This window comes from Ceratotherium simum, chromosome 10 (assembly GCF_057802395.1).
Source record: "Ceratotherium simum simum isolate JZ-2026a chromosome 10, ASM5780239v1, whole genome shotgun sequence".
NCBI classification, from domain to species: Eukaryota; Metazoa; Chordata; class Mammalia; order Perissodactyla; family Rhinocerotidae; genus Ceratotherium; species Ceratotherium simum.
The window spans coordinates 15,509,393-15,533,401 of NC_141909.1; the positions used below are offsets into that span (position 1 = coordinate 15,509,393).

The 24,009-nt window shown below is 38.0% G+C and overlaps 1 protein-coding gene across 2 annotated transcripts in view; it reads left to right on the top strand.

The window, feature by feature from the left end:
* UGGT2 (UDP-glucose glycoprotein glucosyltransferase 2) overlaps positions 1–24,009 on the top strand; it is a 189,658-nt gene that overhangs the window by 47,325 nt on the left and 118,324 nt on the right. For both annotated transcript variants that reach the window (XM_087435913.1, XM_004423119.3), the window contains exons 10-11: positions 1,171–1,231; positions 19,518–19,609. In XM_087435913.1, coding sequence (XP_087292039.1) covers positions 1,171–1,231; positions 19,518–19,609 — 153 coding nt within the window. The remainder of the gene's footprint in view (positions 1–1,170; positions 1,232–19,517; positions 19,610–24,009) is intronic.

Genomic DNA, 24,009 nt, shown 5'->3' on the forward strand with positions numbered 1-24,009 from the left:
CATTAAAAAAATTTGCACACTATGCTAACACTGCTTAATGGCTAAATTGTAGGCTTAAGCCTGCCTCTGAAGCCGTTCAGTAGACAGTCAGTAACTGTTGAAATATTTACTAAATGAACGAAAAATTTGCATTGTCAAATTTTCAGTTGTAATTTCTCCCAAATGCTGCCAAATTTTCAAAGATGATACACACTTACTGTGGATTGTTTTAAGATACACCTCTCTGCCTGAGTTTAAGTAAAAACAGAACTTTGAATTAATAGTCTTTTAATTTTTAAATCATTTTCATGTATGCATAAAATTGACATATATGTATAACTAATAAGCATTTTTAGGAGTTAGCAAGTCAAATACAGTTAACAGACTTAAAAACATTTCTGCTCTGTCTTCAAATTATAAGGGAGTTATAAGCTCTTCAAGAGTGAGTGTGTGAAGTCAGTATTACCGGTATTTTAGGACTTATATACTTTGGTAAAGATCCCAGGTTAACTGAAATTCTTGATGTACAAATATTCCGAAAATTGCCTGTTTGCGTTGACACATATGATGACTTTGGTAATTTCATACAAAATTTCCCTTTATGGGCAAAACAACACAAAATAGCATTTTCAATCAAATGTTTTTGAAAAATAAGTACCATTTAGTGGTAAACAAGGTCTGACAATATTTAGTACATAAAGTTAGTGCACATGAACTTTTTTTTTTTTTTTTTTTGTGAGGAGATCAGCCCTGAGCTAACATCTGCCAATCCTCTTTTTTTGCTGAGGAAGACTGGCCCTGGGCTAACATCCGTGCCCATCTTCCTCCACTTTATATGGGACACTGCCACAGCATGGCTTGTCAAGCGGTGCGTCGGTGCGCGCCCGCGATCCGAACCGGTGAACCCTGGGCCGCCACAGCGGAGCGCATACACTTAACTGCTTGCGACACCGGGCTGGCCCCAGTGCACATGAACTTTTGATGATCTCTATTCCACCCTAATCAAATACCCTTGTCAAATGAAAGCCATAGCACCACTTGTCAAATCTGCTATAATGGGAGTGTACACCTGTCACTCATGAAGCCTTTAGAGTTTTTAATTTCTTACAGAAAGTATTATATTACATTGACTTATAGGTTAGTCCTAAACATTTAAGGAAGAATGAATTATATCAATATTTATTTTCCCAGATCTCTGACCAGAATTGCTGTAAATCAACATATGAGAGAAGAAATACAGGAAAATCAAAAGGTTTGTTTGAATTCTTCTTTTAAAAAATTTATTACGCTAATATCACTATTTCAGACTTTGGATGTAATTTTCATACAAAAAATAAAAACAGCTGCAAACTTCTTATCTGTATTCAAAGCAGAAAGAGGCAGGAAGATGGTATCAACCACATTCATCCTCATGAAAGCCTTCCTTGAACACTTCAGCCAACTTTGACTTTCATCTCATTGGCCAAAATTTTGTGATGTGGCTATCCCTAGCAGCAACGGAGGCTAGCAAGTTAGTGTTTACTTTTCTAGTAATTGAGGGAAGCAGAGAAGTAGGTTAGGGATGGTGCTAGATTAGCCAGCCAAGAGTGCCTGTCACACTGAGACAGAGTAAGTTCTCAATAAATGTCAGCTGTTTTGATGACAAACAACTACAGTGACGATAATGAAGTAGACGCATAGTTCATTGGAGCATGGGTGTTAGGAATCATGACACATCATCCCTACCCAGGATGTTCTTTACCCCACTGACCCCCTCACAAATTCTTGGTTATCCTTCAAAACTGAGTTGTGGTATTAACTCCTTTCTGTAATTTTCCTAATTGCTCTTACCATTCTTAAAGCTGAATGGATTGTCTTCTTATAAGAGCTCCTGTATTTATTTGTTTGAATGATGCCACCTGCAATAAGAAAGGAAGAGAAGGTGGGAAAGAAAAAGGAGGAAAAAGAAAGGAATGCCAGAATGTTAGTGACTTCACACAATCCAATTTATTTTTTGCTTATTTAACAGTCCAAGGCGGTGTTCCTGGTCATCAGAGTTTTGCTCTATGTGGTGATTTAGAGTACAGAGGCTGGAGGGTTTCACAAGGTTAAAGAGGAAATATTGTGGGAATAAAAGAGATAATTGGAAGGACTGAAGATCCAAATCACCAAATGGGATCATTTCAAAGGTAGACCTAGACCAGTGTGATGACATAATCATGGGGTGACAGCCAGAGCTAGTTGCTGAAGTAGAGTGGAAGTGAAAGTTAGTAGAAATGAGTAAATCAGGAAACTCTGAATCTAGGGCCTTGAATGAATACAGTATGTGGCACACAGCATTCCCTCAGAAATGTTTATTGAATTGAAAACTTCTGAATGTTTAAATGTCATCTATAATACATTTTATATTTAGCAATATGTAGTTTTTAAGATGTTGTATATATTGTAGCAGTTATTAATATCCCAGTGTGTAAACTGAGATCTAGTGATTTCTTCTGGGTCACAAGACAGAATCAGAATTTGTGCCCTGACCTCCGGTTCATTTCAGAACCATTTAATAAGTGTTCAAGTGCTAAACACCTTGCCAAGTGATTGGAAAACAGAGACATTTGAGAAGACTAAGAAATTTGACCTAGTCACCTGTCGTCTAAAGATTCCTTGATGACTCCTATTTCCAGAAGAACAACATACAAAATGCTAGAGAGATGTATTTAAATAAAACCAGGTGGGTAAGGAGAGTCTGGTGTAGACTGTCAGCTCCCCCACAAAAATCCCTGGAAAACCTGTTGATCAAGCAAAGCTGAGTTTAGTAAACGGTGCAGTCAGGGAGAACAGCACCTTGCTAGAACTTTGTTAGTGTCTCAAAAGGAGGATGTTAGAGTAGATTATTTCTAGGGTTCTGGGTCTCTGTTCAAGTGGTTTAAGTTGGGTCTTTCAAGGTGAGGAGTTGTTTGGGATTGGGTAAAGTTTGTCACATGGTAGTTTATTATTCGTGAACACAAAAGTGATGGTTTGGATGAGCAAACTGTTGTCTGCTAAGCAAGCTCTTTGCCCAGATGAGATAACTCTCCAGATTTATAAACCAGACTGTTCTAGATTTGCCTGGAAAAATAGGTTTGCAAGAATTTCCTGAAGCAAATGGTTCTTTATTCATTTATAGCTTTATCTTCCTGGATAAGAATTTCCTGTAATAATTAAGAGATGTTGGCCCAGGTGATCTCAGTTCTCAGTCACAGTCGTTGAAATATATTGACATAGGTGGTCTCATTTCTCACTGGGAAGGCAGGAGATGATTCAAGAGGTAGATGATAGCTAGACAGAAGAGTGGGGAGAGACAGTGTTACTTTCCCTATAGTGCTTTATGACCAAAGGTTTGTTATTACTAGTAGGTAGCAAGTCATAGGAAAGGACTATGCTTAGTCCGAGCTTACAATTTAAGCTCGATTTATTTGCAGATGGAAAACATGAATTTCTGAGATGGATTATGTTATTGTTCACAAATAGTCACTGTCTTCTCTCTGTTGGAGGATTCTTCTTCTCTGCCCCTGTGATGTTGGTTGATGCCATGTGATTTTCTTTAGCTAATGTAAAATGAGTAGATACATATGTCATATCCAAGCAGAAGCCTTGAGTGCAACTGTATTGTTTGGTTGCCATCTTGCTTCTGTTATCTATCACAAGAGGCACGTCCCTGCTGCCCTGGTCTCGCTTCTGAAATGAAAAAGGCCCTGGAACAGAGCCAAAGAGCACCTGAACCTGTGAATATGTGATGTGAGCAACAAATAAATGTTTCTTGTAGTAAGCCATGTGTGATTTTGGGATTCTTTATATTAGGAACTTGGTTATAGTAACAACCATCAAATATATTAAATTTTATGTTACTTTTTCATTTGTTAAATCATATTTTACCTTATGCTCTAGAAACTATAAAAAAAAATCTTCTATGTTTGAAAGAAATCCAGAAATAATTCTGGAAATAGAATGAAACAAACAGTGATTTTAGGAATATTAAAAGAAGTGGAAGAATAAAATAGCTGTAAAAGAAATGAGAGCAGAAGTTCTAGGCTCAATTGCTAGTTACTACCTTTCAGAAAGTCATCTTTTACAAACGTCTTCTGTAAAATGTAACTAATTATACAGTATAAATTACAACAATCTTTGAACATATTTTGTAAATATATACGACTATAAGATGGCAGAAATAGTGGAAACAGTCAAAATGATGAGTTTAAGGTTAAAGTTATTAAAAAAGGTTATTCTAATATTGCATTTTAAAATATCTTTTATTTACATTATCTAGAATTCTCTCAATCCTAGTATTTTCTCCATCCCCTCATTTTTTCAGTAATTATTTGGATCTTTAAAATTTTAGTGTCATCTTTATTATTTGCATAACTTAGTATTTTGTTATCAACTTGGCTAGAGAGGCTGGTTGTAGTTCATTTTATTTAGCCATATCATATTATGAATCAAAGCTGGCCTAAGTTGACACTTTGTTATTCAATTAAGAATATAGCGATTGGTTCCAATAAGAATATGACTGCAGTCCAATTCAAAACGGTCCCATTTATTCTCCTTACAATCATACATAGCAACAAAGAGAATGAGTGAAATTCATACGTAGCAGCAAGGAGAATGAAATAACATTTTTAGCAAAACTAGCAGAAAGCAGAACCCCACCAACTCTAGATTTGGTGCGTGCTGGAAAATGCCCAACACCAGTAGAGCTGAAGTGTAAAGCTTGCAGTCGTGGGGAGGGGAAGAAGGGAAAGGTGCAGGGGGTCCTTGCAGTGACAGCCCCAGAAATCATCAGCAAGTAGTCATACTCAGAGAGAGAGCTCCACTCTGAGTAGGAGTGTATGGACAGGACTAAAAACAAGCAGGAGAGGGCACGTGTGCTGAGGGAGGTAGAGAGAGAAGTCATGCAGAGTGCATGGAAGTGGCAGATTTAGGAAAACTCGGCTAGTAAGAGAGGGGACGGCTCACCCAAAAGACAAGGGCAGTATCCTCTTGTGGCAAAATGAAGAAAAAAAGTGGCTGGTGATCAGAACCTTTGAACAAGGTTAATATTTGAGAATCTAAGGAAGATTGCCTGCATTAGGTGACTCAACTTAAACTGTTGATCACTGTAAGGAAACTTCAAGCCAAGAAACGGAGAACTGATTTTATCCCTTGCTCTCCAAAACAATCTCCCCTGCTAATATCTGGTCCCAGAAAATCTAAGTGATTCAAATATCATTAATCAAAAAGGTAAAGCTACTACATCCATGTAAAGATCTTACTGTATAAGGGGGAGAAAAAGCAGCAAAACTACATTGTAGATGAAGAAACCTCACTAAGCAGAGAAAAATTGCAATACAACATTTGGACGTGTGCTTAAAAGGTTAATGAAGCTGAGAAGCCACATGCAATGCAGAAATACGGTAATTGACAGTAAAGATGGACAGAGAATAAGCAGTGATGCCCAGACAGCAATGGAATGTGAAACCAGAACAGGAACAACTTTTCAAAGGTATAGAAAGTAAAGATAAAACCATTTGAGAAATAAAAACAAATTACAAGTGGCTCAAGGGAGAACTGACCTTATAGAAAACACAGTGGAACACATAGTAGATAGGAATAAGAAATGCAAAGAAAGAAAAACAAATAGATAGAAAGGATTCAAGAGAAAACGATAAATAAAAGGCAAGTAAAGGAAATCCAGCATTCCTATCCTAGAGTCCCTGAAACAGAAAAATGAAACAGACAGAACATGCTTAAAGCTACAAGTAGAAAATTTTCTGAAATAAAAGAAGACCTGAATCTACATATTAAGAGGGTACACTGTATAATTGGGAAAATTAACCAAGAATGGTCAAAACAAAGACATAGGCTATTGAACTTTATAGGAAATAAAGGGAATTATTTGTACATTTAATAAAAGATCATAAGGAAAGAAAATCAGATTGGCATCAGACTTCTCAAAAACATTCAATAACAAGAAACAGTGGAGCTCCACCTACAAGATGTTTAAGGAAAGAAAAACTGTCCTTCAAGCTGTCTTTCAGGTAGACATGGATATATGGGCTACAAAAATGTTGAACATCAAGAATTCAGGGAATATTGCTCTCAGGAGCACTTGCTGAGGAATTTCTTCCAACCAGGAACTGATTGAAGATACTTTGGCAGAATAACTGCCTATTGGGCCTTGAATGTGTTTATTGTACAACTAAAACTAAAAGGAAGGTGAGGGAATGGGTGATAGTGTAGTATGCAAATAGCACCTACTCTGACAATGATAAAATATTGCTACTAATAAAAATAGAGAGGAGGTAGAAAATAGAGTAAACTTGCTGATTGCCTTAACTCAAATACTTGGGAATCAAAGGGTATGATTAAAGCTGAAAAGTCAAGCAATAGAAGCCTAAACATATTTAAAGTACATAGTTAACTGCTAATGAATATAAAACTATTGAGTAAAATTAAGCTGTGCAAGAGAAGGAGAGGCAGCAGGAGGAGGTTAGAAGCTAATTTTGTTGTTTGTAACAAAATCATTAGATATCATTTAAAGAAAGAGATGACCGAGCGTATTACATGAAGATACAAGTTTAATAGTAATTATTGGAACAAAAGTCTAAATCTTCCCAAGTATGAAAAGAACTTAACACACACACAAAAAAAGAAAACAAACCATTTGTGAAAGACGTTTTAAAAATACATTTAGAAAGAGTAAATACAGCATGAAAGAATGACAATTGAGGCTAACCATATCTGTGAAATCAATAAAATGGAAATAAGCTTAGCTAACATGTTAGCAAAATTTTTCAGTGTGGATCATTAGGCAGATACAATGTATGTGAAATAAAAACTCTTAAAGTAATTAAGAAATGTTAAAAACTAAAGGCTGGGCAAAGGTGTACCAGTCAAATACTGCGTTGTAGGGGTAGTGATCTTAATACCCTCAAGCTAAATTTAGGCCTAAAAACATTAATGAGCAAAAAATGGCCCTTTGTAATACTAAGGCACAATGAAAATATAGCAATTACTAATATCCTTATCTCAAAACACTGTAGCAACATTCATGAAACAAACTGCTGGAGATGGAGGGAGAAAGAGAGTTTACCTCTCTAAGATTGATGAAATAGTCAAAAAATAAGTAAAGATATAGGAGACGAAACAACATTAGTAATGTGATAGGTCTTATGGATATATAACAAATTTTGTATACTGTTAATAGAGAAAATATGCCTTTTTACAAGTTTTTATGGAGTAATAATGACAAAAAAATCCAGAAAGTAGATATTATAGAAAAAAACATTCAGTGCAATCAAACTAGAAATCAATAACAAAATCAGAAAAAAAGGGCTTATTCACTTGGAGATTAAAGGCTCTGTGTACTCTTAAGTAGAGGGGAAAATAAAATACATATCAAAATTGAAATATTTCATGATAACATTTAAAAACACAAGATATTAGAATCTTTGGGACACAAATAAAACAAAGTTCAGAGAAAAGCCTCAAATTTTTACATCAGTAAAAATGCAAGAATAAAAATACATGAATATAGGACCTAAAAAGTTAGGAAAAGAGCAATCAAGAAAACCAAGAAAGCAGGAGAAATTAATACAGATAAAAATTAATACATTACAAGACAAAAATAGTAAAACTAAAGATTTAAAAGGGTAATATAATCAAATGAAGTTTATCTGCGGAATGCAAGGATGGTTCAACATGGGGAAATCTATTCATATAATATCATCATTAGATCTTAGTTGTAAAGTAGTATGATCATCTCCATAGATGCTGAAAAGCATTTTAAAAAATTCAAGACCTATTCCTGATTGTAAAAAAACACTTTATAAGGGAATTGATTATACTTCCTTAATGTGATTGAAAGTGTGTGCCTGTGTATTTGTGTTTATCTCAGCTTAAAAACCAGCATCTTACTAATTAAAAAATACTAGGGGCATTGTATTATTTTATTAGTTAGTCAAGAGAAATATGTTAAAAGTATAAACATTGGGAAAAAATAAGGTGTAAGAGAATCAACTGAAAAACCAAAAACTATAGATAGAAACGTGTATTAGTCTGCTCAGGCTGCCGCAGACTGAGTGGCTTAAACAATAAAAATTTATTTTCCCACAGTTCTGGAGGCCGTAAGTCCCAGATCATGGTTTTGGCAGATTCTGTTTCTGGTGAGAACTCTCTTCCTGGCTTATATACAGATGGCCAGCTTCTTGCTATTTCTTCACATGGCTTTTCCTCTGTGCACACGCAGTGCACCACCCTTATGACCTCATTTCACCTTAAGTACTTCCCTGAAGGCCCCATGTCCAAATACAGTCACATTGGGGTTAGGGCTTCAACATTTGAATTTAGGGGGGAACATACTTCAGTCCACAACAAAAGGTAAATAGGTTATACAATATATAAAAATCAGTAGGCTCCAATAACAACTATTGAGAAGATAATAATGTAAGAAAAGGCTCCATTTGCAATAGCAACACAAACAGTATCTAGGAATAAACTAAACAAGTATAAAGGGAAAAATTTGAAACACTCTTTGAGAGCTATTGAAAAACATACATGGAGAGGGAGTTAAGATGGCGGCGTAGGCAGACTCGGAACTCACCTCCTCCCGTGGACACAGCCAATTTACAACTACTCGTGGAAAAATTACCCCTGAGACAGAACTGAAAACTGGATAAGAGGAACTCCTGCAACAACGGACAATCCTAACTGAGGTGGAAGAGGCAGAGACTCCCTTCTGGAGAGGAAAAACGCCGCCTTCACAAGCCGCCAGCTTCCCGGCCGCCGGGAGCAGCTCACAGGTACGCAGCCTCCTTGGAGGCGGGGGGCCCTGAGCCGGGGAGCGCCCCCGCTGTGGGCATTTTGTGGACCCAGCACAATCGAGACCAGCGGCATAATATCTGACTTTGCCTGCTACTAAAGCATTGGGGAACACCCCCAGAAAACCCGGTTCACAAAGAAACTAAAACTGGCTCTTAAAGGGCCCGCGCGCAAACTCACCCGTTTCAGAAAGCATCCTAAAATCACCAGAAAGAAAGGTGCACAGTGCTGCGGTGAAAAGAGACTCACCTAATAGGCCCTGAGTGCATCTCGGTGAGGGGTGAGACCTCTCCAGGGACTGGGACATTGGCGGCAGCCATTGTTGTGGCCTGGTGTGGGCGTGCTGACACAGACGCCATTGGAGTTCTCCCTGAGGCCTGCTAGCCCAGGGTCTGCCCCACCAGCTAGAGCACTGATTTAATCCAGCTCAGCCAGGGCAGGCAGCCCACCCTAGAGACTGGCCCCACCCAACAACAAGCCCTCAGGCAACTTGTGGGCCTGCATAGATTGGTGACTGGATTCTCTGCAGCCTGGCAACTGAGCCGACTTGAGCAGGGCAGGGTGTGCACAAGGAGCGGGTGGAGAGTGTGGGGGGGGTGGCGGAGTGTGTGGGCCTCCCGCCATGGAGAGACTGGGTCCGCTTGGGGAGGTCGGGGCGCTCACACGGGGCAGGACTGTGTTGACTGTGTGTGGACCTGTGGGCGGCAGGGTTTGTCAGCTGCGGAAGACTTGTGCTTCTCAAAGACCCACACAGGGGGTTTGCCCCACCTTCCAAAGCCTGAAACGATTGGGTGCTCCTGTGCCTGAGGCCAGCCCCACCCAGCTGCAATCCTCAGAGAGCTGACAAGAGACCTAATAGGCTAGAGGCTTACAGCAGTTGTAAGGCCCTGAGCCTAACAACCTGCTATGCTGGGGGCCTACTCACTTAAAAGAAATACTGCAACACAAATGTGGTATTAGAACTTGCAGCCAACTGTGCTGGGGCTCCCCACACCTGATAAAGAGACTGAAGGGCCCACAACAACTACAAGCAGCTGAGCATTACAACAGCTGGCCAGGTGCATAACTCAGCCTCCCTGGGCACCTACAGGGAGAGCAAACAGGCCACAACAGAAGGACACACGTAGCCCACATAGGGGTCACCCCTGGAACATTGAGAACTGAGGGAAGCACACTGGAAGCCTCCGAAGGCATCACTTACATAAGGTCACCTATCCAAGAGCAGGAGACGTAGCTGACCTACCTAATACGTAGACACAAGCACAGGGAAAGAGGCAAAATGAGGAGGCAAAAGAATACATTCCAAGTAAGGGAACAGGACAAAACCCCAGAAAAGGAACTAAGTGAAACAGAAATGAGCAACCTACCTGACAGAGAGTTCAAACTAAGGGTGTTAAGGATGCTCACAGATCTGGGGAGAAGAATGGATGAACTCAGTGAGAATGTCAACAAAGAAATGGAAGATATAAAAAAGAACCAATCAGAAATGAAGAATACAATACTGGAAATGAAAAATTCATTAGAGGGACTCAAAAGCAGAGTAGAGGATACAGAAGAACGGATCTGTGAACTGGACGAAAGACTAGAAAAAATTATCCAAGGTGAACAGGTAAAAGAGAAAAGAATTAAAAAGAGTGAAGACAGTCTAAGGGACCTCTGGGACAACATCAAGCGCACTAACATCCGTGTTATAGGTGTCCCGGAAGGAGAAGAGCGAGACAAGGGGGCAGAGAATCTATTTCAAGAAATAATAGATGAAAACTTCCCTAACCTAAGGAAGGAAACAGACATCCAGGTACAGGAAGCACAGAGAGCCCCAAACAAGATAAACCCAAAGAGGCCCACACCAAGACACATCATAATCAAAATGTCCAGAATTAAAGAGAGAATCCTAAAAGCCACAAGACAATCTCAAGTTACGTACAAAGGAAACCCCATAAGGCTATCAGCTGACTTCTCAGCAGAAACCTTACAGGCTAGAAGAGAATGGCATGATATATTTAAAGTGCTAAAAGGAAAAAACTTACAGCCAAGAATACTCTACCCAGCAAGGTTATCATCACCCAGCAAGGTTATCATTCAAAATGGAAGGAGAGATCAAAATTTTCCCAGATAAGCAAAAATTAGAGTTTGTCACCAAAAAACCAGTGCTACAAGAAATGTTAAAGGGACTGATTTAAGGGGAAAAGAGAAGACCACAAATAGGAAAAATTATCTATTTCCATGATTAGAACATAATGGATACAAATACACAAAAAAGAGGTTAGATATGATATCAAAAACATAGGGAGGAGGGGAGTTAAGAGTACAGCTTTCAGATAGAGGTCAGACTAAAGTGACCATCAATTCTGTATAGAAGAAGAAAGGAACAGAGAAGGACAACTAAAACACTGAGAAAAAAAAAAAAAGTTAAAAAATGACAGTAAGTACATACCTATCAATAGCTACTTTAAACATCAATGGACTAAATGCTCCAATTAAAAGGCATAGGGTGGCTGACTGGATAAAAAAACAAGACCCATATATATGCTGCATACAAGAGACACACTTCAGACCTAAAGACACTCACAAACTGAAAGTGAAGGGATGGAAAAAGATACTCCACGCAAATGGCAATGAAAAGAAAGCTGGGGTAGCAGTACTCATATCAGACAAAATAGACTTTAAAACAAAAACTGTAAAAAGAGACAAAGAAGGGCATTACATAATGATCAAGGGAACAATCCAACAAGAGGATATAACACTTGTAAATATCTACACACCCAATGTAGGTGCACCTAAATATATAAAGCAATTATTAACAGACATAAAAACAGAAATAGACAGTAACACAATAATAGTAGGGGACTTTAACACTCCACTTACAGCAGTGGATAGATCATCCAAACAGAAGATCAATAAGGAAACATTGGCCTTAAACGACACACTAGAACAGATGGACCTAGTAGATATATACAGAGCATTCCATCCAAAAACCGAAGAATACACGTTCTTTTCAAATGCACATGGAACGTTCTCCAGGATTGATCACATGTTAGGCCACAAAACAAGTCTCCATAAATTTAAGAAGATTGAAATAATACCAAGCATCTTTTCTGACCACAATGGTATGAAACTAGAAATCAATTATAGGAAGAAAATCAGAAAAGCCACAAATACGTGGAGATTAAACAAAATGCTACTGAACAATGACTGGGTTAACGAAGAAATCAAAGAAGAAATCAAAAAATACCTGGAGACAAATGAAAATGAAAATACGACATGCCAGAATTTATGGGATACAGCAAAAGCGGTTCTAAGAGGGAAGTTTATAGCGATACAGGCCTATCTCAACAAACAAGAAAAATCTCAAATAAACAATCTAACAATGCACCTAAAGGAACTGGAAAAAGAAGAACAAACCAAGCCCAAAATCAGTAGAAGAAGGGAAATAATAAAAATCAGAGCAGAAATAAATGAAATAGAGACAAAAAAAAACAATAGAAAAATTAATAAAACCAAGAGCTGGTTCTTTGAAAAGGTCAACAAAATTGACAAATCTTTAGCTAGACTCACCAAGAAAAAAAGAGAGAAGTCACAAATAAGTAAAATCAGAAATGAAAGAGGAGAGGTTACGACAGACACCTCAGAAATACAAAAGATTATAAGAGAATACTATGAAAAGCTATATGCCAACCAATTCGACAATCTGGAAGAAATGGATAAATTCTTAGAATCATACAACCTTCCAAAACTGGATCAAGAAGAAGTAGAGAATTTGAATAGACCAATCACCAGTAAGGAGATTGAAACAGTAATCACAAACCTCCCCAAAAATAAAAGTCCAGGACCAGACGGCTTCCCTGGTGAATTCTACCAAACATTCAAAGAAGACTTAATACCTATCCTTCTCAAACTCTTCCAAAAAATTGAGGAGGGGGGGAAGCTCCCTACCTCATTCTACGAAGCTGACATTACCCTGATACCAAAACCAGACAAGGACAACACGAAAAAAGAAAATTACAGGCCAATATCACTGATGAACATCGATGCAAAAATCCTCAACAAAATACTATCAAATCGCATACAACAATATGTTAAAAAGATTATACACCATGATCAAGTGGGATTTATTCCAGGGATGCAGGGATGGTTTAACATTCGCAAATCAATCAACGTAATACACCACATTAATAAAATGAAGAATAAAAATCACATGATCATCTCAATAGATGCAGAGAAAGCATTTGACAAGATACAGCATCCATTTATGATAAAAACTCTGAATAAAATGGGTATAGAAGGAAAGTATCTCAACATAATAAAGACCATATATGAGAAACCCACAGCTAATATCATCCTCAATGGTGAAAAACTGAAAGCCATCCCTCTAAGAACAGGAACCAGACAAGGATGCCCACTGTCACCACTCCTATTTAACATAGTACTGGAAGTCCTAGCCAGAGCAATCAGGCAAGAGAAAGAAATAAAAGGGATCCAAATTGGAAAGGAAGAAGTGAAACTGTCACTATTTGCAGATGACATGATTTTATATATAGAAAACCCTAAAGAATCCACCAGAAAACTTTTAGAAGTAATAAACGAATATGGTAAAGTTGCAGGATACAAAATCAACATACAAAAATCAGTTGCATTTCTGTACACTAACAACGAAGTAGCAGAAAGAGAAATTAAGAATACCATCCCATTTACGATTGCAACAAAAAGAATAAAATACCTAGGAATAAACTTAACCAAAGAGGTGAAAGATCTGTACACCGAAAACTATAAAACATTTCTGAAAGAAATTGAAGAAGACACAAAGAAATGGAAAGATATTCCGTGCTCTTGGATTGGAAGAATTAACATAGTTAAGATGTCCATACTTCCTAAAGCCATCTATAGATTCAATGCAATCCCTATCAAAGTTCCAACAACATTTTTCACAGAAATAGAACAAAGAATCCTAAAATTTATATGGAACAACAAAAGACCCCGAATAGCTAAAGGAATCCTGAGAAAAAAGAACAAAGCTGGAGGTATCACACTCCCTGATTTCAAAATATACTACAAAGCTATAGTAACCAAAACAGCATGGTAGTGGCACAAAAACAGACACACAGATCAATGGAATAGAATCGAAAGCCCGGAAATAAACCCACACATCTATGGACAGCTAATCTTTGACAAAGGAGCCAAGAACATACAATGGGGAAAAGAAAGTCTCTTCAACAAATGGTGTTGGGAAAACTGGATAGCCATATGCAAAAAAATGAAAGTAGACCCTTACCTTACACCATACACAAAAATTAACTCCAAATGTATTAAAGACTTGAATGTAAGACCTGAAACTGTGAAACTTCTAGAGGAAAACATAGGCAGTACGCTCTTTGACGTCGGTCTTAGCAACATCTTTTCAAACACCACGTCTGACCGGGCAAGAGAAACAATAGAAAAAATAAACAAATGGGACTACATCAAACTAAAAAGCTTCTGCACAGCAAAGGAAACCATCAGCAAAACGAAAAGACAACCTAACAATTGGGAGAAGATATTTGCAAACCATACTTCTGATAAGGGCTTAATCTCCAAAATATATAAAGAACTCCTGCATCTTAACAACAAAAAAACTACCAACCCAATTAAAAAATGGGCAAAAGACCTGAACAGACATTTCTCCAAAGAAGATATACAGATGGCCAACAGACACATGAAAAGATGTTCAAAATCACTAACTATCAGGGAAGTGCAAATCAAAACTACAATGAGATATCACCTCACGCCCGTCAGAATGGCTATAATTAACAAGTCAGGAAACAACATGTGTTGGAGAGGATGTGGAGAGAAGGGAACTCTCATACACTGCTGGTGGGAATGCAAACTGGTGCAGCCACTATGGAAAACAGTATGGAGATTCCTCAAAAAATCAACGATAGAACTACCATATGATCCAGCTATTCCACTGTTGGGTATTTATCCAAAGAACTTGAAAACACCAATTTGTAAAGGTACTTGCACCCCTGTGTTCATTGCAGCGTTATTCACAATAGCCAAGACTTGGAAGCAACCTAAGTGCCCATCAAGGGACAAATGGATAAAGAAGCTGTGGTATATATACACAATGGAATACTACTCAGCCATAAGAAACGATGAAATCCAGCCATTTGTGACAACATGGATGGACATTGAGGGTATAATGCAAAGTGAAATAAGTCAGAGGGAGAAGGTCAAATACCATATGATTTCCTTCATTAAGTAGTAGATAATAACAACAATAAACAAACACATAGGGACAGAGATTGGATTGGTGGTTACCAGAGGGGAAGTGGGGAGGGAGGAGGGTGAAAGGGATACTTCAGCACATGTGTGTGGTGATGGGTTGTAATTAGTATTTGGGTGGTGAACATGATGTAATCTATGCAAAAATAGAAGTACAATGATGTACACCTGAAATTTTTTACAATGTCATAAACCTATGTTACTGCAATAAACAAAAATTAAAAAAGAAAAACATACATGTTCTTGTATTAGAAGATTACATGAAATCAATTCTAAGTTAATTTATGAATGTAATCAGAACCTAATAAAAATACCAACAGTTTCTTTTTTTCCTGAAACTTCATGCAATGAGTCTGAAAATTCATGTGGAAAAAATAATCCAAGAATAATAGGAATACTCTGAAAAATTAAAAGAGCAATAGGGACCTGCTCCATGTGGGTACCAGCACAGGCTGTTCATGCTGTCATGGACTGTCACTCTTTGTGCTGGCCACCAGCTGCTCCAACCCAATCAGCACTATTGGGCCACCCACTGCCATCACCTTTTCCACGTCTCATCATTTGGAATTAGCAGTGAAACAATTTTGAAATAAGCTTTGATTTCTGAGCAAGAAAGCATGAATTTAATCAGCAAGCTAAATAATCCTGACATTGTTTATGGTCATCTTGTTTAGCTGCCTCTTTCGGAGCACACTGAGAGAAAGACAGGGATGGTAATGGCTTTCAGGTTATTAATCTCAGGTAAATGTGTTTGGACTAGTAGTCGTGTTACCCACTACCACGTGGGGTGTGTGGAAGGTCACTAAACAAACTGGAGTTCCAACCTTGGAGAAGAGGGTGGTTGTGACTGGAAGGTCAGAAAATCTTGGAGTGTCTCTTGCAGTGTTACTGAACGTGGATTGGGCACATGAATGCCCTGGAAGTATGTCACTGCCACAACATCTCATCCGTACACACCAAGGAGTACAATTCCTGCAAAACATGTAAACAGTTTACACACAAAAAAGAGATAATAGTGGTCTTTAAATATATAGAAAGATGATCTGTCTTCACTCATAAGAGAAATACAGATCGGAATTAAACTGAGACACCAGATTTTAAAAATTCAAAAATTTGATACTGCACTGTGTTGGCAAGCCTATCTTTCTTTTGTGTAAGAAAGCAGGGAAAGCAAGATATATATTTGTATGTATTAGTGTTGCGTAAAGGGACACCAGAAGGATGAGCAAGAAATTTTGAAAAAAATATGGTTACCTCTGTGGGCCACGGATAAGGGCTGGGAGACAGAGAGGAAGGTGCCGGAACGAGCACAAGAATTCTTTGTGTGTAGATTTTTATATAGTTCTGACTTTGGACTCATGCAAAGATTATTCAGAAGATATTATGACTATGCTGAAGTTGTATGAGTGAATTTGGATTTGGTTTTATTCAGGAGGCAGCTGCTTTAACTCCAAAGTATAACCAATTTCCCTTTGAAGTTCATAATTCTTATTATTTTGCTCAAAGACTGTCCAGAATCTACTTTTGGTGATTTTAAATTCAGTGTCAATCCAATGTGTCTGTTATTGTTTACTGTAAGAACTGTTAAATTATAATCCATAGCATTTTTTGTTTGGGGGGAAAAATGGAGATATGGTCAGGTGGTCCGGTAACTTTTTTTTTTTTTTTTTTGCTTCAGCAATGTGAAACAGATTGTTTCAATTCAATAATTACATAATAAACCAAATGCAGATATTCAAATATAAAACCCAAATAAAAGATTACACCTAATCCAAATAAAAGCTTATGCCTTTTTTAATTATGTAAACTAATTACTTAGAATGTGTGAAAATTTTAGAGTTTTAGAGAAATTCCCTAGATTAGAATATCCTCTCCAAAAGTTTTTCTGTAAAACTTTTTTTTAGAATCTTTTCTCTCATCACTCATCCTGAAAAAAACAAAAAACCGTCCTATATTAAGATTTACATCTGATTTGACTTCAAATTTTAAGTTCAGAATGCACCTAGTATCAGCTTAGCGACCTCCAGACATGTTTATAAACCAGTTTACCATTATGAAGCTCAACCAGTCTTCTGAGATCCAATTAGTTGGAGTTTTTTTAGCTTCAGGTAATGGCCCACCTCCATTGGTCGTTAAAGGGGTACACTGCAATACATTATTCCGTCTTTTTTTGAATGAGGTCATATTTCTCTACAGGGATTTGTATCTGCTTCTGCTCAAAGCCTGAGAGCTCTCCCATCTTAATTCCACTTTAAATAAAAAGCCTGTATATATTTTTTGGACCTTAAAAATAGTGTGAAATCAAGCCTCAAAGTCATATGAAGCTAAACCAGATGCCATGAGTTGTTATGGAAGATTTGTTCTTCCTCCACCAGGAACCACGGTGAGATGGGCAAGTGTCTGTGCTATTTCTGCAGGGCATTTTGTTTTCTAGGTCACCTTTTCATTTTGAGTGTAGCACTTATTTGTGTGCACAAGAGTATCTCTGACTCTACTCCCTGCCCCGTGTGGGCCCCAAGCTTTGCCTCCTGCTGAGACTGGCCCTTAAAAACCCAAGCTTTAGGCCACCTAGGAAGCCCGAGAGATTTCCTCAGGACAGAGCCCTCAGTGTTTGTTACATCCTTGGACTCGTATTCCCACTTCTTCTCTGCCCTTAGACGAAGTCTTTACTTTTAAAAGCTGAATCATTCATTTAGAGGGCATTGTTAATGTTTTAATCTAGCGTTTTTGATGTTTTCTACATTTTAGTAGGAGGATTTCAGGTTCTCTGGTTCATCATATAGCTAGAAACTTTATTCTTACCTCTTGATTTGAGAAACACTGCCTTAAATCTGCCTTAAATTATACACTCAGGGTAATTTGCCAGGATTTAAGACTGCTCTTCTGAGGGGTAGGAGAAAGAATTTGTCAGCACCAGTCTCTAGTAGACTGACAGTATTTCAGCAATCAAGTTCACTGAGTTCAATTTATTACCCTTTTTTGAGCATCTTCTTTGTTCAAGGCACTGTGCCTGGCATAGAAATTCTTGAGGCAATCAGCAATTTAGTGTGGGTCTGTGTGCTTGATATGCTTTCTACTTAGAGTGGAGGTGCCTAAAATGATGAAGTGCTGGAGAGAGCTTGAGACAGTGTGTATGATGGTTCAATGCAAGTTTGGGGAAAATTGGCAGTGAATTCACTAGGCATCTGTAGATTTTGAAGTTAGAATGCAGATTTCTTAGAATAAGTAACTATTTGATCAAAAGGCACAGAAATAGCTGAAGACAAATCAAAATTTTACCTATGAACCTTCAAAGTTTCTCGTATTAAGGTTTAATCTCTTGCCAGTATTCTATAGTAATCAAGTGGAAATATTTTCTATCCTGTTTCTCCCCTCCCTTCTCTGTATGTATCTCACCTGTCATGGTGAGTGATAACCATACAGAAAAATTCACCTCTGTCAAGCTTTCTCTGAATCTCTTCAAGTTAGTTGCATCATCTGCCTGTCCAGAATAATTTATACACATCTCTATTAGGTCACTTATCATGTGATGTTATTGAAATACACTATTTTAAAATTGTTTTTCCTCCTAAACCAATTTGCCTACCCAGATAATAGTAATGATAAAAGCTTCATTTGTGAGTATTGTATATGTGACTAGACTCAGGTATATATTACATTTAAACTTTATAACAAACTTGTGAGATAGATATGAGTACTCCATTTTACAGATGAGGAAACTGAGACTTATGGAAGCTAAGTAAATTTGCCCAAATCTTACTACTAGTAAGTAGCAAGACACTAGGATTTAAAGCAGATCTAACTCCCTCACCACCGTCTTAATAACTAAGCTGTACTGGCAAGGACATTACCTTTTAACTTTTGTTACTGCTCCGGCGAGCACTCGGGAAGTCTTTACTGAATGGAAAGACAGTGAACGTTGAAACACTGCTTTAATGGAATCCTTTATGGAGGGACCTCCAAATATTTACACATACACCAAAGTTTTGAGTCCAAGGGATATCAAGGATATCAAGGAAAGTGCCAACTATCAAATTCTAAGTGTGCACGCACATACACACACACACACGCAATATAAAATGTAGTAGGCATGCAGTCCTTGTAGCATTAGAACTTTAATAGCACATATTGCAAAATCAAAATATTCAGGTTTTTGTGTCTCTAACCTATCGTAAGAGTCCTATCACTTAGATGAGGGGTGGGCAGACTACTGCCCACCTATAGGCCAAATCTGGCCTGCCACCTGTTTTTATAAATAAATGTTTTGTTGAAACATAGTCATGCCCGTGTGTTTACATGTTGTCTGTGGCTGCTTTCATGCTACAAGAGCAGAGCTGACTGGTTGCAAGAGAGATGATATGGCTGGCAAAGCGTAAAATATAGACTGTCTGACTACAGAAAGTTTGCCGACTCCTGACATGGGTAACTATTGTTATGTGACTTGGTTAACTCTTTTTCTGCTCTATTTCAAGAATCTTCACTATAGATTCGAAATTCAGCCAGGCGATGCTTGCCTATTTATAAATGGACTTCGTGTTGATATGGATACTTATGATCCTTTTAGGTAAGTATGGAATTTTGAATTATTGATACAAACTAACTATGGTTTATATAGAGGTAAATATTGTCCTCAAGTTAGTATTTGTCAAAATGCAAATAATCACTTTAAAGGTAAAGTAAATAAATGTTTTTGATTGTGCAAAACAACTCTATTTTGGTAGAATACTCTCTTAAGTCTTAGAATGTCAAAACTGGGAGAGACCTTGGAGACATTTGTTCAGATGTGAAACTGAAGTTCCTGAATCTTAGACCTGGTACTTATCCCGTTGTTTGAAACTGTCTTTCATTGAATAGTAGGTTTATTCTTTAGTGGGAAGTGCCTTGGGACTGGACTGAGCAGCCAGGGAGCTCTCCCCTCCAGAAAGGAACTGAAAGGAACACGAGATGTTTCCCTAGAAGAAAGAAATCAACAGGAAGAATTTAAAGTACTTGTATCTGTCAGAAAAGAAATTTGAAGTTATAGAAGGCAGGGTGCTATCTATTTCCTTATGTCAAAAAAAAAAAATCTTCAAAACTGCTCTAGGGCAGAATTAGAAAGTCTTTTATTTATCATGGCCATTGGCCCATAAATTAAAGGCATGGGCCGAACAGAAGAGAAATCTAATTGAGTTTATTTTACTTTTAAAGAGAAGCATAAAGGTACTTTAAAAATTAATATTTAGGGGCCAGTCCTGTGGCTTAGTGGTTGAAGTTCAGTGCATTCTGCTTCAGTGGCCCGGGTCAACAGGTTCAGATCCCCATTGCAGACTTGTCAGCCAGGCTGTGGCGGCGACCCACATACGAAATAGAGGAAGACTGACAAAGATGTTAGCTCAGGGCTAATCTTCCTCAAGCAAAAAAAGAGGAGGATTGGCAGTGAATGTTAGAGGAAATCTTCCTCAGCAAAAACTATAAATAAGTAATATTTAGAATATAAGATAAATTTAGTAAACAATACTTTAGTTCAGATATTCAGTTTTAATTCAATTGAATGTACTTTGTATATTGTATATTTTAACTTAATTAAATGTTTATTTTATTTTAAGTTTGGAAATATATAGGAAAATACAGGAAAGATTGAGAAGTAGAGTAGTTCAGTTGGGGGTTTTCTCTTTATTTAGTTGAATTCTTGGACCTAGTGTTGGAGAAATGATAACCTAAGATAGATATATATGATAAGTACTACACATAGAAAGGGTAAAGCAGTTGTTAGCTCCTGGTCTGTAGACTTCAGAGGGACAAAAATTATATCTGTGCTAAGAAAAAGTGAACACGGGTTTAAAAGAGAGAGTGAAATGGTATGTAGATTTTGGAACGTTTTCTGTGGCAGTGTATGGGGAAATTTTCAAAGCAGGAACTTTTTGACAGGTAATTTAGAAGGCTGTAGGTTATTCAGGAAATACAACCCCCTTGGCTCCTCCACCTGGTAATTAGTCATCAGCAGGATGTGTGATACATTTTTGTTCTTCATTGATGTGATCACTAGTTGCAGCTACTATAATTCCCTTAAAGGATGAAAAGAAAGTATGTGAGGATATTTATATCTTTTGACATTTTTAGCACAAAATAAACAATCAAAGAGGTTCTCAGAAAAAGATCAGAACATGTAGAATAAAATCAGTGTGAAGAGATTGATGAATGGAAGAAAATGATGCAGGAGAGAGGGGAGGAGGGAAAATGTCAAATTACTGAAGTTACACCTGGATCGAGGGAGAGGTCCTGTGCAACTGGTACTTCAGAATTGTCCACTTGGGGAAGAAAGTGAGTGGGTAATTATTCTGCACTTCCTTCCTATCTCCTGTCTCTCCTTGCGTTTTGGGGTTGTGGTGATACCATGCCCCATGGCCTAGCCCTTCTTCCTCTGATCCTGGAAGTAGTGGGAGGAGCCACAGGCTCCCTGGGTCAGGTCAGCATTGGTTCAGTCAAGACTCTGCCAAGCCTACGTGTGGTCCCCAAAGGAGGCCAAGACAGTGGGAGGTGGGGCAGTGACCAGGGAGAAAGACGGGTAGGACTAAGTAAATTTGGGGAGTTCCATAAATGGTGTCTTATATATCTACTTTAGAGCTGCTAACATCTTTGTCTCTAAGCAGTCACCTTAGCCACAGACTTGACCAGACAGAAACTGGTACAAATTGAATATTACTCATTTTATTAGTTTGTTAGTTTGTCTGTTCCTACTTAAGTAGTGTCACTACAGTATTACTACCAGAAAGAAAGAATAGCCAAGGTGTCTTGATATCCCCACTTCTGTAGTTTTTTCTGTATCTTAATAAAGTTATCTGGCTCAGAATTCTTTTGAGCTCTTGATAAATATATATTTGTAATGCAAGCAACATTAAAATTCAATATTAGAAAATGAATTCACTATTAAAATTCAATTCAGTAAATATCTGAGTGCCTACTATGCTATAGAAACTGCTAGCTATTGGGGGTAGTGGTGAACAAGACAGAAATAAGTGAAATTTACAGTCTAATGGGATAACTGATATTAAATAAATAATTCGAGTGTGATAAGGTTTATAAAAAAGAAAGTGCAGTGCTTTAGCAGTGTATCACTCCAGAGATTTAAACTAGTTCTTGATGAAACATGGGGACAGTGGATATCAGATCTTTTCAAGGAAGTGATATTTAAGCTAAGACTTAAAGGATGAATCAGGCAAAGTGAAGATTGAAGATTCTTCAAGCATGGCATATGTGAGAAAATGAAGAGTCTAGTATGGCCAGACTGTGGGATGAGGAGGAGCTGGAAGAAGCTGAGGTCACACGGGTGGGCAAGGATCAGATTGTGGAACATGGTTTTGGATTTTGGCCTTTTATCTGAAGGGCAGGAGAAGCCAGTGAAGGGTTCTAAGCAAATCTAAAGATAGTAACTATTTAAAAGAGAAGCATGAGAAATGATTTTAATTATTTCAAAATTCATAGATACAACGAAATTTCCTGATAAATTAACCTGGCATATTAAAGAACTGGTTTTTTAAAATCAGTATCCAAAATTTAAGATTTGAGAAGAGCTAGGAAGAAACTAATGCTTGTTGAGGAGCAACTGTGCGCCCAGTAGTAAATTATTTTAATCCTAATACCTTATAAAGTGATTATTACTATTGTCTTTTTATAGATGGGGAAACGCAGACTCAGAGAGATCTCACGCAGATAGGAACACAGCTAGCAAATAATAGGATTTGAAATCTCATGCCCTTTCCAGTGTACCATGTAACTCCACCTAGTTTTTCTGTTGGTGGGTTTCCTTAGAAGCTAGGTTGAGATAACAAAGATGAGAGTTACAAGACCTCTGGGGAATATTAAAATTCTATTACACAAAAAAATCAATAAACGTCATTTAATTTTTAAAATGGAGAAAACATCGGCAAAGCAATCCAAAATTCTTGTTTTACAAATGAGAAAATTTAAACTAAAGGGGTTAAGAATTTCAAGAAGCCACATGTGACGTAGTGTTAAAGCCTAGATTAAATCTTATTATTAGATTGGTAATTTGTGATATTTAAGCTAGTGCTCTTTATCACACTCATCTCCTAATAGGTCTGGAGGCTGGTAAAAAGTTTGCTTTGTAAAGCAGTGGTCAAAACTGTCTAGGATACAGAGGTGCACAGCTGAAGTCATACAGGCCAGCTTGAAATACTTATGAGACAGCTTTCTTAAGAGTTCAGATATTAGATCTCTACTGTGTGTGTGTGTGTGTGTGTGTGTGTGTGTGTGTGTGTGTGTGTGTGTGTGTGTGTGTGTGTGTGTGTGTGTGTGTGTGTGTGTGTGTGTGTGTGTGTGTGTGTGTGTGTGTGTGTGTGTGTGTGTGTGTGTGAGGAAGATTAGCCCTGAGCTAACATCTGTTGCCAATCCTCCTCTTTTTGCTGAGGAAGATTGGCCTTGAGCTAACATCCGTGCCCATTTTCCTCTACTTTATATGTGGGACGCCTGCCATAGCATGGCTTGATAAGCAGTGCGTAGATCCACACCCGGGCTCCGAACCTGCGAACCCCAGGACACCGAAGCGGAGCGCGCGAACTTAAACCACTACACCACCGGGCTAGCCTCTAGATCTCTACTTTTTAAATGGAGATCTCTATAATCCTCCCTGAGCACTGTATTTTGAAATCCATATTTTGCTTTATTCTGATTCTATTCATTTCTGAAAGGCGAAATAATTTTCATGACTCAATTTTTTAATGAAGCACTTAGGTTGAATATTATAAGTGTGAATTTTTTTTTTTTTTTTTTTTTTGTGAGGAGATCAGCCCTGTGCTAACATCCGCCAATCCTCCTCTTTTTTTGCTGAGGAAGACTGCCCTGGGCTAACATCTGTGCCCATCTTCCTCCACTTTATATGGGATGCCGCCACAGCATGGCTTGCCAAGCAGTGCGTCGGTGCGCGCCCGGGATCCGAACCAGCGAACCCCGGGCCGCCGCAGCGGA